The sequence below is a fragment of the Pleurodeles waltl genome, chromosome 2_2, assembly GCF_031143425.1.
Source record: "Pleurodeles waltl isolate 20211129_DDA chromosome 2_2, aPleWal1.hap1.20221129, whole genome shotgun sequence".
Lineage (NCBI taxonomy): Eukaryota > Metazoa > Chordata > Amphibia > Caudata > Salamandridae > Pleurodeles > Pleurodeles waltl.
The window spans coordinates 968,289,978-968,306,531 of record NC_090439.1 but is presented as its reverse complement, the minus strand read 5'-3'; the positions used below and the strand labels follow the sequence as shown (position 1 = coordinate 968,306,531).

General features: G+C 44.0%; 1 protein-coding gene across 1 annotated transcript in view; it reads left to right on the top strand.

Moving 5' to 3' along the window:
* Window positions 1-16,554, top strand: part of EXT1 (exostosin glycosyltransferase 1) — a 248,912-nt gene that overhangs the window by 203,879 nt on the left and 28,479 nt on the right. Inside the window, exon 4 of the mRNA XM_069220651.1 lies at window positions 7,895-8,014. Within this exon, the coding sequence (XP_069076752.1) occupies window positions 7,895-8,014 (120 nt within the window). The remainder of the gene's footprint in view (window positions 1-7,894; window positions 8,015-16,554) is intronic.

The window sequence follows — 16,554 nt, the reverse complement described above, 5'->3', positions numbered from 1 at the left end:
ATTGTTGTACTAATCATTGACCTTCTGATATGGATGGTTTCCAGAGGTTCAGCGCTGTTCTGCTTTCAGCCTTATGATCAGTCCTGGGTCCCGTGTGGCACTGTTAATGCCAAAGGGCGCACCCAGAGAGTCCGCCTGCCACCTTTTACCTCTGAAACAAAGACCACCATATGCAGCATCCCACCGGGGTCCTCTCTCAGGATCTCCCTTTTCAACACCTACGTGAAGCCCGTAGCCAAGAGTGTGCATTTCCATGGACTCAACATTATCTCATATGCCAACAAAACACAAGTCATATTCTCCCTCTCCAAAGACCACGCCTCCCCTAGAGACAACTTCTGCAATGCCATGTCCCACATCGCCAAATGGATGTAATCCATCTGCCTGAAACTGGACACAGACAAGACTGAGGTTATCCTCTTCAGAAACAACTCCCCCTGGGACGACTTCTGGTGGCCCTCCACGCTCGGACAACCCCTGACCCTGACTGACCGTGCCCGTAATCTATGCATCATCATCCACAGTAAACTCACCTTCATACGACAGATAAACGCTGTGGCCTCCGCCAGCTTCCATAACCTCTGCATGCTACGGAAGATTTCCAGATGGATCCCCATTGAAACCAGAAAGAATAGTAACTTAAGCCATCCTCACTAGTCGTCGTGACTACAGAAACACCTTCTACGTCTGACTTTCTACCCAACTCCAGACCATCCAGAATGCGGCCCAAGACTCATCCTGGATCTCCCCAGGGAAACTCCCACCTCAGGAAGCTACAGTGGCTGCCCGTGAACAAGAGATGAAATTCAAGGTCCTCACCATCATATACAAGGCCATCACGTCCACAAAATCGGACTCGGTCTCATCAACCCTGGACTCTCCTTCTACCGGCCCGCCAGGGAGCTACGATCAACATCCCTTGCACAAGTCCTGAGAGTTCGGCGCAGCCGACGATGTGCCTTCTCCCACCTCGCCATGAAGATCTGGGACAACCCCCATGCCCCTCACCGGCACACCACGTACTCCCTTATCGACTTCAAGGGGAAGCTCAAAACTTGGCTCTTTGAAGAATAGCTACCAACCCCAGTGCCTGGATACCAACCAGGGTGATAAGCTTTCTAAATCGATTGATTGATTGATATTGATATTACGTACAAATAGTCACAAACCACATAGTTACAAGAACCTCCCTACTACTTACTCTTTTGGGACAACTAAATGGAATTCTTCTGTATGTATTGAAAACTTGATTTCAACTCTTATATTTTCCTTGGCATGTAAATGCATTGACTTCCCACTTACTTTCCTGTGAACTTAGGAGATTTCCTTGTAAGTACAACATTGATAAAACCTGCACTTCACTATTTATATTTTCATTTTATTTAAAGACCTAACAGAAAACCAAAACTGATGTGCAGAACCAAGCAGTGAGATAGTGTGGGAAAGCAAACATGGAAAATAGTGACATAAAGGGATAGCTGTGGGCAGAGCACAAACAAGAATATTATGAGAAGCAGGTTTTACATTGCAGAATATGGTTACCCTGATCAGGGATGATTTACAGTTGCTTTGAAGAACCATTTTGTGATCGGTATAGTAATCCATCTAATTGTGTTTACTGGATTCAACTCCCATAAGAACTGTATAGATGATAGAGTTCATTCTCTTTTATTATTTTAGCTTTGAGAAATGATTTACTCAGTGACTCCGAATCCTAGGATACGCTTCTAGAATGTATGAGGGTGTTTGCTTCTGGGTGCATCAAATGACGTTGCCTATAACATTGAATGTTAAGGTAGAACGCTTTAGAGTGGGTGCTGTATTAGCTGCACATGGGATTTGCTGTTACCAAAAGTCCCGTTAGTTGCAGCTCTTGTGGCCAAGGTGGTACCCAAAAGCATTACACAAGTACTTCTTCTTTTCACGTTGTTGATTTATATGCGTTTTTAAAGTTTTAAAATCTCATATTGAAATAAGCAGCATCTTCCTGTGACGAAGTTGGCATAACATAGACATACAATATAGTAAATCCTGTGCCCTGAGAATAAGCAATTCTTCCCTTTGTTTGTTTGAAAACTGCTTCCTATGCTTCGTAATAGATGAAGCTGTATTTGCCTTGTGGAAGCTTTATCTAGAACTGGTTGGAGTCTGACAAGTTTCTTGGTTGCAAAAAGTCCAAGTCTGACCTTGGAAGTGCAGTGGGCTGAGTATTTTTGAGTAGTGGTCCTAGGCCTGGGCTATCGAGCAAAGGGCTGACAATTTTTGAGATCTTAACACTTTTGTCAGGGGGTTTTATGTTTTTTTTTTTGTTTATCAAATTTGCAAATAGAAACTGATCCATCCATCTTTTACTTGGGCAAATCAATACTATGAGTAAGTATATTGCTCCTTTAAAAAGCTTAATATCTCCTGAATCCTGGAACCCAAATAAGTTGACATTACATGGTCTTGGCCCAGGTATGCATTTTACTCTCTGTGCCAAACCGTTTAACTTGTGGACAAACAATATGCCAGAGTATTCCAAGAGTGCTCCCCGATGCAATACTTGCTTGAAGCTGATTGAAAATGTAGGTGTTAAGAAGTAGTAATTGGAATGGTAGATCCAAAAATAAAATAAAAATACAACTGAAGAATTTCCATTCTGATTAGGCAAGAGGTACCCTTTCATCTAAGTCCTTTTGTCTATATATAGGAGCACTTTAGTGCGTTGTCTAACATAATGGCGGGCGGTTGTTCATATTAACATTTCGGCTAGCAGTAGAATCGTCCTTATTGTCCCAGGCCCATCTTTGCATTTCTAGCATGCTCCGGTCATGCTCGCAGACGAAGCGTTATACTCGTATCTGATCGCTCTCAGTAAGAGACCAGGGCTTTAGGAATATCCAGAGTCATTGGAGGTTAGGGGCAGATTTCGAGGTTAGCGGGGAATCGTTGCAATATTACACTTCCCTCGGTGCTCTTTTGTGCCATTACCAAGTAATTTATCTGTGTCCTTCACTTTTTTCTGACACGATTTCCACGCATAACGTTCTGTTTTGTTAGTTCTTTTTGTTAACATAGATTTCCGTCAAGGCTTGGGAGCCTGTTTGGTCTTGTGCCATCACCTCCAGAGGCATGACCCAATGTTCTGCACTTAATTACTTTTTAGTGCTCCAGGTTTGGCTTGCGTCTTCTATTAAGATAACTCCAATGGGAATCGTATGATTTCCTTTCTAGCCTTGATGCATTTGGGTGGCATTCTCCTAAAATCCCCAACGTAGCCCTTTCCTCCCCACGTGGTTTCTCAGCTGAGATGTTAAAATACCCTGTAGGAAATGCAGTTTTACTGCTGTTTAGCCTACATTCGAAACCCCCTTGACACACAAGTGGAAGGAACCTGTGGATTGTCATTTTGCGATGCATAGTGACAACTAAACCATGAGAGTCATTGTATTTCTGATACGGTGTGCAAATTGCAAAAAAAATAAAAAACCTTCAATAAAAATAGCGTAAAAAATGCAGTTTTACATGTTCATTGTCTGTCGCCAAGGTATTAAACGGGGCTCCTTGAAAACCACAGTTTTTGTGCAAGGCTGCAGTGTTGTGAGTGTTTGCCCAGAGTTTCTGCTGAACACTTATTTTGCATAAGGTTCATAGTTTTCAATTTTTACTGTCTTTTTATTTAAAACAAGAAGTACCTGTTGTGCTGCTGGTCTCAAGGAACACGCTCAGTTAAGCCAGTGACCATTGTAATCCAAAGAAGATATTTATTGCTGGGCCCTGAATTTACCCAATAGTCGACACTTCCTGCTAATAAAAAGAGCAGCGTTAGATGCTGCGGGATATGTAGGGAGGCCGCATGAACATGTTAATATTTAATGTGAACGTTGGCTTGGAGAATCACCTGGCAGGCCTGGATTAAGGTCCAAAGCCCGTGTCGCCATGGCTATAGAACCGGAGGGCAGCAATGTGTCCCCTGTGCTTAGCTGCTTGCAGCTCAGAAGACCCTCTATGCGGATTCACAACTGGAACATTTTTGTTTTCTTTAAATAAAAATGGAAGTAATAGGTGTTATGGAGCTAAGCCAATTGTAGCAGTTCCTAAAGGCAGCAGTGTTTGCGGAAGCACTCCGGCACAGTTAGCGAGTGAGAGTACCGATGCCTGTAATTGCCTGAACTTTAAAGCAGTCAGTCTCTCCTGTCACCACTGTCTCTTAAATGTGAGGTTTCAGTGGTATCTGGGAAGGATAAAATTAAGGCTGCAAATGTTTGGATTCAGACTACGCTCTTTTACAAGTCTTTCACCATAGCCGTCTGTCGCTGTAAAACCGATTGGAATTTGTTTTGTAACACTCTGTTCTGAAGATTGTTGCTTTACGGCTGTATCCATTACTGGTCTTTTTTTTTTTTTTTTTTTAGATGTAGCATGAACACAGATTCACCAGCCTCCTATTTTCCCAAAAAATTGATACTAAAAATACAACCATTGATACAAACTGGGGCTTTTGGTCAGCCCCCAATAGGCTGTTCAGGGTTCATTCATATTTTGCATCCACCCACCATAGTATACAGAAGGGGATCAGCTCACTTCATCCATTGGCTCTTTTCATTGTGAGTGACTGGGCATTTTACAGATGCACGTCCATCTAATAAAGTAGTCCACTTTAGAGTCATAACTAATAGCCCAATCTCTGCTTTGAATCGCTTGAAGCTTGCGGGGCATTTGCCTGGTGTCTGTCTTCCTGTGGTCCATCAAGTGAAGGCAGGTGCAGTGTCTCACAGACATACCACCGCCATGTGGTACTGGAAGGGTGAAGTGCCAAGAGGTGCGCCTCTAGGGTTGGCTGGAATGGTAAGCCAGCTCCCTGATGCTTGTCCACCTGGCCTGATCTTTAAGTGGCTGGGTGGTTGAGCTCAGCTGGCGTTGCCTTGCATATCACAAAGTGCAACAGAACTCTGAGGTGGTGCAGACCTCACCTGACAGTGGAGAGAACCCTGCATGGATATTTTTGGCACTGTCGGACACACATTTTGAAAGCTGCTGCTGCTGCTGCTCACCACAAACTCTTTAGAAGTCAGGCTGTAGTGAAGCAAGGGACCCCTGTATGCCTCTCCACGTGGCAAGGAGAGTGTGGTACCTGGAACTTTTGGACATGAGTCTTCTGATCGGACTACCTTTTCAGGAGGATCTCCTTTTGCGTCAGTAAGGCAGGGTTCTGCACCAGAACATGAGCAGTCCAGACCTCCATGCGTCGAGATTAACCGGTGGCAGTTGACCATATTCGATTTACCACACAATGTTGTGGATGTCATTCTCACAGTGAGGTGTCCCTCTACAAAGTCCATTTATACTGAGGGCTGTTGGCGTATTTATGACCTAGTGTGTAGTCTGCAACACAGACTCTTTACAGGACAACATGTTGGATAGTTTAATTGTTTTATATTTTTCCCAGCAAGCCTTGCAGTGGTCCCTCTTTAAGGTTATTTGTCGGTTCTTTCTACCTTTTTGCATTTGCCGGACCAATGGTCCTTAATTAAATAACTTATTGTGATGAAGTTTATTAAGAGTTTGACACACATGATCCCTTCTAAACTGTTTGCAATGCCCCTGTGGGACCCTCATTTGGTCCTGACATTCCTCATGTGTACCCCCCTTCAAACAATGCACAGCTTCTTGTTGCGTTTTCTGACTCTCAAAACAATCTTCCTCGCTTTGATCACCTCAGTTTGTGCTCCAGGATCTCTTCATGCAGTCCACACAACTTTTTTTCCCAAGACAAACTGTTGCTACGGACCACTGAAGCATTTTTGCTAAAGGTCGTGACTCATTTTCATGTCGGGCACTCCATCACTCTCCCAACCTTTTTTGCTCCACCTCACCCTTCAAACAGGTGGAGATATTTTATAGCCTTAGAACCCGCCGTAGCGGGCTCTACCGGCTATTAAAGGCCCGCTCCCGAGTTAAATGCCCAAGCCGAAGGCGAGGGCATTTAACAAGGGAAAGGGCCTTTAATAGCCGGTAGGGCCCGCTATGGCGGGTTCTAAGGCTATTAGAACATTCTGCCACTCAGGGCAGAATGTTCTCTTAAAAAAAACAAATTGCTCACGGAGCCCGAGGGGATTAGAATCCCCTCGGGCTCCGTGAGGCTTTGTTCACAGCTGCTGCTGTGAACAAAGCCCATTGGAATGTTGGCGCTGCGGGCTTTTACCGGCCAGTAAAAGCCCGCAGCACTCCATTGTTTTCAATGGAGCTGCCAACTTCCAATGTTCTAATATTGGTTAGGCCCTAAAAGAGTTTTAAGTTTACACATTGATTGCACAAAAGGCCATCGGTTGGATGATTGGGTTTAGGAAGCACTGCTACCTCGACTGCCAGGTTCGACGGGAAGGGCATTTTGTCCATTCAGTCATGCAGGACTTTTTGGTCTTCGTTCACTCTTCAGTCCCGCCACCTTTAAAGGTGTGGAATCTCCAGTTAGGATTATCCAACAGCAGAGCAAGTTAATTACCTCAGTAACAGTCTTTCTAGTGGCTACGCTCTCACTGCAGATTCCTCACCTCCCTCCCACCTCCCTATTCTGTGAAGTTCTCATTCCTGGTCTCTAAAAAGGTCTGCAATTAGAAATCCACGCACTGTACCTCTAGTTGTTTGTGCTCTTATTCTGAGGGCATGGAACAGGTCAAGCAAGAAACTGACGTGGACGTGCAGGCGTGGTGCTCATATACACCTCTGCTCCTGCACTCCCGGGGCAGAATGAGTTCGGAGCCGAACAGTGCCACCTAGCTGCGTGCTGGAGCACGGTTGTGAACATGTCTGGACCCAGTTTGCCTCCTGGGGAATATTTCTAAGGTGAGAAATCTAGGGTTGTATTATCCACCTGAAAGAGCATTTCGAAAGTAAGTAACTTGTTCATCTCTGCATTTTTTTCTATTTTATTTTTTTACTTTTACACTTTTAATGCCTGATGTATGTATTTGAAAATGCATTGCTGGCTTGCCGAGGGCTAGATCTATGGCTTTGCCAAAGCTTGTTGTGAATCTGGTGCAGCCTTACAGGAAGCATCGGATCTCATCCCAATGAGTGTGCGATTCGATGTAGATAAGACACTTGTTGGTTCTTCGCACATCTCTTGTCCTGGTCACAAATGGCAGCATAGCTTCACGCAGCTGCTGACTCCTCCCATGTCCTGCACACAGTGCCACTTATTGAAGGTGCCCTTCACTAACTAGGCCATGTGAGAGGGGACATGTTGCATGCTGCTGGGGTTCTCTCAAATAATAGAGGAATACAAACGGAATTGTCTTACTACATGCGGTAACCACTTTGGAAGCATTTAAGTGTATCCCCACAACATCGGCAACTCTGCTGTCAACTGTGGACTTTGAGCTAAAACGCAATACTTACAACTTACATAGCTTTTATGTCCAAATATTAGTTATTATTAGTTGAGAAAGCTACTGAAAACTGTTTTTACTAAATAGTTTTTCAGTTGCTGGTATTGATTTGTGCACTGCTGATATATATGGATAAAGTTATTCTCCTCTGTTTAATACTCAATAGTGTGGCACTTTAGTATCGGGAGTGTGCCCTGTGTCTAAGGGAGGCACGTGAACCCCAGCAGGCTTAGACCCGGAGATGCTCAGTGACGAGTGACACTGAGAGCGAGTGTCCTTCGCGGTGACCTACGTACTCCGATGTCAGGAGTACAAAAAAAACTCACCGTTCATCATTTTTTCAACACAGCTATTATTTAACGGTAACCCACACCTCTTTTCCTATTACTGTTAGCAAGTATAAATAAATAAAAGGGGCTAAGTGGGCTGGCGATGGCGGTCGGGGATTCCCAGCAGTGTATTAATTTGATCAGATTACATTGTTTTCTGCTGTAGCTGATTGTTTCAACCTTGTATTACAGATTCCTTCTACAATCAGATCCATCCATCAGGATAAAATCCTAGCACTTAGACAGCAGACACAGTTCTTGTGGGAGGCTTATTTTTCTTCAATTGAGAAGATTGTATTGACCACACTAGAGGTGAGTTAACAGTCAACTGTTGTCAGTGCAAAGATATTTTCGGCGAGGATGTGCATCTGAAGCATAGTTATTTCGTGACCTTCTTAGCGTGACACACCCTGGCTTCGTCATTCTAGAAAATTGACGGCTGGGTAGGTCAGGACGGTACAGCTTCTTCCTTTATTGCCGCAGAGGAAGAGTGACATAGTTAGTAAAAGAAACGTTAACATCTGAAAACAGTCTGTTCATAAAGTGCTCAATGTAATAAAAGTTCAGAATGTGGCCAAGTGTGTGCACGGACCTGTAGATGTTTTTTCTTTAATAGACTTTGTTGTGTTAGTCACGCGGATAGCAAATTATTCAGCAATTTTTCTGTGTGATTATTTGTGTGGTGGTCAAATGAAGGTTGTCCTGCTCTTGCAACATGTGAATGAAATCACGATCAAGGGGGAAGGAACAGTGAAGTTTTGCCATTGGTCCAGCAAACATTTTAAGGCGCTTTGACCGGCCAGTGGCGGGTGAGGTAAATTGGAGTGCTGACTTACTCTTGTATGTTCATGGTCAAAAATCACTTGAAACTGGAAAAAAAAGTTTGAAGTGCAGATCTTGGTGTCATGCACTCTTCCTAACCTTTCACAAGTACCCATCCAGTCTATTCGCAGACATATGAACTCACCATTCCTTTTGGTAGAACTGGCTTAGCTTGAGACTTTTCACTGGGAGAGTTATTGGTGTATGCATGATGTAATGGGCACATCCAGGTAAAGTATGCACGAAAGGTAGATGTTAAAATATTAGAAATGTCCTAAGTAGATATCTTTAAGTTTATAGGGAGAAAGAGGAATTACGTCGTAGTTTGGACTCTTGCTTTAGGCAAGACTGCTGGTTTTTGATAACAGTACTTTTGTTTGTAGGCGACTACGCCTTTCCCACAACAAGTCGCAACTGTTGTCCCAACCTTACCGGCTCACTAGCAGCACCTCACCAGAAACACAATAGTAAAAGGTGATTTGTGGCAGCCTTTACGCATGGACTCGAGAATAAGACATCTCAGGGAATGTTGTGGTTAAACGGAAATTACCCCTTTCTCACAGATATATCATGTCTCATACAAACACAGGCAATGACAAAGATGCAGTAAAGTTTCATTAGTTTTTATTTAATATAACTGCAATTTGCGGTAAGTTGCATGGGCTGCAATGATTAGGATAATGAATAATGCAAGAAACAGAATTGTAAAGACGAGAGTAATTATTACAAAGACCCCACCATCTCGCAATGCATAAGAAAGACATATGAGATGTAATATGTCCTAATTCCCTAATGTGAGAGGCCTAACCTCCTACCTAAAGGAGAGCTGGGTTTGCTAAACCTAATCTGCCAATGCCATGTCCATGAGAGGAGCCCCCAAACCTTGTTACCTTTGAGTGAGGTCTCTATTTCAGACTCCTTAGGGACACGAAGACTGGGTCAGCGTCAAGACGACGTGCAGCATTGATGCCCTCTGGTCGGAATCCCGACAGTAATGAGTGGCCATAGGCTCCTGTTTAACATCTGGGTATTCAAAACATAGCGTGAATATTTGTGTGCGCATCACCCTGGGTGGATCAGGATGCCATTTGTTGGCGATTGGCAAAGCTAACGATCACTGTGAGGATTTTTTTGGACATTCAGTTTAATTAAGAAGGTTGCAAGTGATGTTCAAAGCAGGTCCCATTTTATCTGATTACTTTAGTGGATCCCTCACGTACTAAGAATAAAGACTAGTCGAGCCTGAAGATGGGTGTCAGTAGCTCTGGGCAAGTGGCTTTCAGCATGAGAGAGTGCAGTGGCCCCAGCACTGAGGCAGAGTGATCAAGCACTGGTGGTTAATCCAGGGGAGGGCAGTCACTCAAAGGAAGCTCCTTAAGTCTTTAGCAAAGATTTCTGACAAGAAAAAGCTGTTTAGCGTCCACAGAAGCCTCCTAAGAATGATCCGTGGCATTAGCCCACAGTTGCCCACTATAGAGGGTAATCCTGGTTTCCCTTTGGTGCGGCCTTAGGTTGGTGGGCCTTTGTTTAACCCGCTTGCATAAGCCAGACTTTTAAGTTTAAAAAAAAAAAAAACATTCTGATGGAATTTGTCTGAATTTTATCATGAATTGATTGTTTTGGTTGTGGTGTTGGCCTGTGCGGGCTGGGAAGCACAAGTTTCAATTTCCTCATCAGTTTAAGTCGACACAGTGGCACTTGCTTAACTCAAAACCACAGTGTGTTCGCCTGTAGCATTTTGTTTACAAGCCTTTCACCTTTCATCTGACCAAGCATCTGCCTTCAGTCCTAGACCTGGTGACAGATGGATCTCCCACAGCAAGGAATACTTAGCCTGTGGGGGGAAAAAAAACACATCTCCCCTGTTTCCTGGTGCATATATTGGTGGGTCTCCCGCTCTCTTCATGTAGGCTTTTCTTTCAGAATATTACAAGAGACTTCCACCTCTCACGTGGGCCTCTGCATTTACACGACTGCACAGTGAAATGCAATCCATGCAGAGTCCCCGTTTCCACGTCACTTATTTATACAGTGTAACTAGCCTGGATCTAAACGATGTTAAGTACCTTCCTCCTGTCATGGCCCTTGTTACTTTAATTCTGTCATTGGTGAAACTGCACATCATGAACTGCCCGCTGGCCTAAGATTGTTACTGGTTCTGGTATATTTTTACTAATAAGTAATTAAAATACCAGTCATCTTAGTCCAAAATCACACGCTTGTTCTTAGCTGCACGCATTGTTTGTGAACGTCACCGACCCTGAGATTTAACACTGACCTCATTGAGTGTCGAATTTGTGAATGTAAGGTGGATATATTTGTTGTAAATACTCCTGCCATCATTGTATTTATTCGTCTTCCTAGCATAATTCATGTCCCCAAACCTGGTTCATTTGAGCACGTGTATTTTTGCAACTTGCTGGAAGTAAAAAAAATATATATTTTCCAGTCAACAAACCTCTTTCCGTTCTATGATGGGGCATTGGGAGGAAAATGATGTGAGTTTAGGGTGCCAGGTTGCACGTGAAGCTCAGTCTGGATGCCATTTTGAGAAGAGCACCTGATAAATGCCTTTTTGTAGTCAGGGTAAGAGCTTCGCCTGGAATAACACAGCTCATACCAGTCATTATTCACCCAGCTGCATTCTGGGTGGGAGTCATTTTCTCAGTTTTCACAGCTGCATTGCAGGATGCCGTGAAACTGATGCTCACAATATGTCACGCTAATGGGGAACTTGGACTTAATTGCATAGAATAAATAGTGCCTGATCCCCTAAGGTGTTTGTACAGCGCACAACAAAAATCTAAAGTTCAAACCAATTAAACAAATCCCTCTTCTTCGATTTCGAGAGGTAAGACATTAGCTGATAGTTTGTCATGCACAAACTGCAATGTCTTAAAAATGTGTTATAAGTGGCTACATCTCATTTTCTCTTCCAGATCGAGGCACCAACGAAAATAGCACTGTGCAGGCTGTTAGTGAAAACTGTGACTATGCTCTGCATATGAACTGAGACACGATCTGAGAACTCGCACTGATTATACGCTGTAATGTGTCTGCTAATGTATTTCAGTGCTGTGATATCCTTTTTTAGTATTTCAGGGTTAGCTGTAGATTTAATTAAAACAATAATTGGGTCAGGGTTTTTCAATTTATCACCGCCTCTTGGCTTGTGTCCCTTCCTTGCCTCCTCCCAAGGAGGCGTGCACGGTTTTGACCAATCTGGGGGACACAGTTTGCACTGCAGCTGGAGGCCGTGGTGTAGTCCTCAGGTCAGCACCCTGGCTCATTGTAGCAGACATATTTGTACGGCCAGCGCCAGAACCGGCTTTTGGCGCTGTCAAGCTGGGCCCAGGGCACGAGTCTTTAGAGGGGCGCAAAGAACTGTCTGCATTAAGGTCATGCGAATAGCAATGTTCCCGCTCACTTGGCTCCAGTGATTCTGCTTAAAACGCTCATTCCACGTGCACTGTTTTTACCCCCCCCCCCCCCTCCCTTTACTTGCCCTCCTGTTTACTTCTCGCTGCCTCATACCAACAACCTACCTTCTCCCCCCAACAAACACATTGGGTCGCACCAGCATGAATGAGCTAAGCTGTGAGTGGTTGAGGTGAGTTGGTGGAGGTGCTTGTGTTCAGAGGCCTGTCGTTGCTCTGATGTAATCAGCCAGGGATTGACCTATGGGGACTGAAGGGGTCCCATGCTGCCTCCTTTTATTCACCATGGGCAGCGGTCCTGGCAAAGGCTGGCAGGATTTCTCTCTATACTTGCATTTCCCTGTGGCCTTGGGAGCTGCAGAGGGTGGTAGCCTCAGCCCGAATTTACAAAAAGTGCTTTGTTGCTTCAACCAAGGCCAGTTTGAAAGTCCCAGGGGTGGTACTTTCAAGGTGCTGATTTAGTGCCCAGAGTTATGAGAGTTTAGACATGTACTTTTCCAATGAGGACTAAAGTTATTCTAAATGGAGAACTCTTTCAGTGTTGTGGTGTTTTTTCACTATGTGTTGCTTGTCGTTAAGATCTCAAGATTTCCAGTCTATTTAATGATTCTTCTTCCTAGCACGGTTTACAACTAGCATGCACTGCAAATGTACACTCTGCTGCTGGAGTGCTATGAGAATTGGCCATGGTGAGGATTTTCACCTCTGTGAAATGCCACATCAAATCTGGGGTCATGTTCAGGGCTTCTTGAGTGCTACATTACTAAAATGCAGCTATCGTCTGCCACGAGTGTTCCTTTGTATGAGTCGACATCAGAAACCCTTTTCAACCTAGTTCAGTCTAAATCCTCTCACATACTTGGGTGCGTTGGACATTGTGCAGTCATTCATTCCTTTCTAAAGTCTCCATCATTGCAAATGTAGCAGTTGTGACTGAAGTTCACTTTAATTGAACTTGTAGCTCTAATGTCGATCACAAATTGATTTTTCGAATGGTTGCTTTTGGCTCCAGATTCCACACGTTTTGTGTACTCCCCAGGCATAGGACTGGATCTGGAAACTTTAAAATAGTAGTCCAGCATACCTGAAGATGGTGTCATGCGTCTTTGTGCCAACATCGTTCAGCTCTGGAAGTGACAAGCAGAGCCACATATGAGGGCTTCCCATGCTCACTGACATCCGTTCCTTTCTTTCTCCACCTTCAGATGCAAATTCAGGGACCTTAGGCAGCTAACTTTCTCCAGAATTAACGAGTATGCAAGAAGTCACTTCACAAGATCTTAGCATTTAAATTATGTAAGGGCTGTCTCAAACTGTGACAGACCCTCGTGTAGTCTGCTTATGGTACCTGTGGTCAGAGCACAACTCTAGAGCCCAAATACAACTGCACCCAGATAACCTCCTAGGACTGAATGGAACTATGGGGCCAAAGTTCACATTGCCAAACACAGGAAGACTCCACACTGAGACCAGTTGAAGTTGAAAGGAATGTCCCTTTGGAGTTTGGAAAGCAGATCCCTCTCTAATAGACAACTTCCGTCTGAAGTGGAGCTCAAGATTTCTTTGTTTTCCCTCCGCTACCTCTCTTGCCCTGATTTCTAAAGATCAAGAACAACTAGACGAAAGTCAATCCAGAGGTACTGGATTGAGCCAGGCAAGTGTAGCACCCCGGAGCTCCTGGGCATGAGCATCTTTCCTCCTATCAACTGCCGCTTCAGGAGGATCTTCTGTCACAACAGCACGGCAGGTGTACTGAACTTGTACTGGATTTTGCAAATCCACGTTTGGAGATGGAACAGCGGCAGTTTACTTATTTCTGCATAAGCACAGTTAAGGGCTGTTTTATAATGTCTTTGGGCTTTTTTTTGTAATTGTTGAGGCGTCAGCCTTTGTTACTTAAATCATCTGTTCAGGTGGGATTTTTGAAAGGTTTGCAAAATCTTTTGTGATGCCACTTCAGGCCTTAAAATAGTTATCACTTTTTTGATGTGTACCTCTTTAAAGTCACTGTACAGTTGTCCATTAGGACATTTGACGTTGAATGTATCATTTCTCATATCCATAACATTGACTGGCGTCTGAGCTGCAGGCTCCATCTTTCAACTCACATTCCATATATTTCTTTCTAGATTAATTGGTGTTAAGGGCCCAAGCTTAATTTCTACTGAAAGTGGTCACTTCATTTCTGTCAGGCAGGATTTCACCCTTCCAGCATTCTTTGTTCCTACTCCTCCCTCCACAGAGGAGGAGAAACGCCAAAGTTCGGCTCTTATGAGGGCACTGAGGTTTTACACCGATTGCAGCAAAGAACATAGGGTGGACAACCGGCTCTTTGTATGGTTTTCTGGAACAAAGAAGGCCATGGCAGTGGAAAAACAGTCACTCTCTTGATTATATGTTGTCTGCATAAAGTTCTGCTACGGTGCTATACACTGGCTAAAAAGAAGCCTTCAGATGGTTTACAGGCCCATTCAACCAGAGTTACAAAATCTACCACTGCATTAGCATGTGGAGCACCTGTGCTGGACATTTGTAAAGCAGATACATTAAGCAAAGGTTCTTATACTACAAAGTACTACTGCCTCAACAGTCGGGTCCATCGAAAGGGGAATTTTGCCCACTCTGTCCTGCAGTACTTATTGGCCAGTTCAGACCCCCATATAAGCTTCACTCATGCACTGACGTCAGATCCTTTGTGGGCTGGCCGCACCCTCATACAGAAAGCCCATCAGCAGATTTGCATGACCAGTGGGCAGCTCTCTAGATTGCTATGATATCTATTCACAAGGTGAGGAATCTGCACTTAGAAGTATCCATCAAAAGGAAAAGTTACTTACCTGTGGTAATGATCTTCCTGCTGGATCCTCTAACTGCAGATTTGTCACCAAACCTCCCACCTACCCGATCTATGATGTGGACTCGCTTTCAATCTAAAAAGCTCCTAATTTAGAAAGCTACTCACTGGTCTTGCCAATCTGCTGATTGGCTTTACATTTGAGGGTGTGGACAGGCTAGAATGCAACTGATGTCAGTGCTCATGAGCAAGCGCGTATGTGCAGCTCCACTGCTCACTTCTGGTGCAGAAAAACACTTGCACGGAGTCACACAACTCTGCATACAAGAATACTGGTTTAAAGTGTCTGTATCCAGTCTGACACATGGGGAATATGCACAAGGCGAGTAGTCTGTTAGAGTATCCACCAAAAAGATTGTTATTGAATGTAAGAAACTTGTAATTGTGTGATTCTCAAAGAACTTTTTAGCAGCTTTGGATTAGGAGCTAGCCTGGAGCATGTGGCATGGAAGAATCAGTGATGCCAGCCCTCTGAAGAGAAAAGCAACAACAAGAAATGACATAAAGATCTCTGTGGACCGTTGTTCTTCATTCATAAGTGACATTGCACAGGATCTACAAGTCAGGGTTTATGCACCAGACGAAAAAAGCAACTGCTCAGTTTACCTGGGTTTGTTTTCAGTGGATATGTTTTGTCTGATGCTGAAGGTGACCTTACATTATCATTGGTGTGCCTTGACAGCCATATTGATAAGTGGTTTGTAACACAAGTACTAGACTGTGCCTTTGTTATCTCTCATCTTGCATCTAGCTGTCCGTCCTGTCCTCTAGCCTTTGGCTTGCTGCAAGATCTTCTACCCTTCTGACTGCAATGAGCGTTGCAGACCATACTGTGACGACTGCACAGTCCTAGTAAGAGTGGTGTGGGCTCTAATGCAAAGAACACTGTCCCACGGTTGAGAAGTAAAAAACAACCATCATTGAAGTGCAGTGGTTCCCTCATAGCTATTGAGCGCCAGTGCCCCTTCACTACTGATAGCTGCACCTCTGGCCTATTGAGTGGGTTGGGTAGTAGGATGTAATGATATTATGGGGAATTAGCCCAGCCCTACTTAAGTTTTGTTAACTCGCTATGTGAGCTGTCATGTGTCGGTTACCTGGACTTTTCTGTGTTTCTCATATGTTATGTTGTAAGTTCGCTGGTGCCATTGTTACTAGAGCACAAGTCGAGGGTGCATGCGGGTAGAAGGCATCTACAGACTCTTTTCACAGGGTGGGCACCTCCACCCTGCCAAGATGTCGTGGCCCACAGAAATATGCTGAGTTCATCACTTTGTTTAGCCCCTCCATATAAGAGATGTGCATACACTGTTAGAATGTCAGATGTGTTGGTTTGTCCCAGTATTTACGCAAATACTTTAACAACTTTTTTGTTTTATTTATTTTATAGCGCTACTGATCCCATTACAGGGTGTCGGAGCACCTTGCATCACATGTACACGTTATAGATTGACAAATCATGTGCGTGTAAAGGTGTGATACATAAGACATGGTTACAAGTTGTAGGAGTCGCATGTCCTTCATAGCTCCCTGCTCTATATTAGGATTACAATTTATGAACTGCAAGTAACAAAAGCCTCTCTCTTAAAATCATTAAAACCACTTGCCAGTCTACATAAAATAAAAATCTGTCATCTACGTGTTACATGGTATGCTTTGCAGAAGACATATTGACCCGCTATGCTACTTTGATTCAAAACTGGAACTAGGCAACACACAGATCTCTCTAGCAAATATGT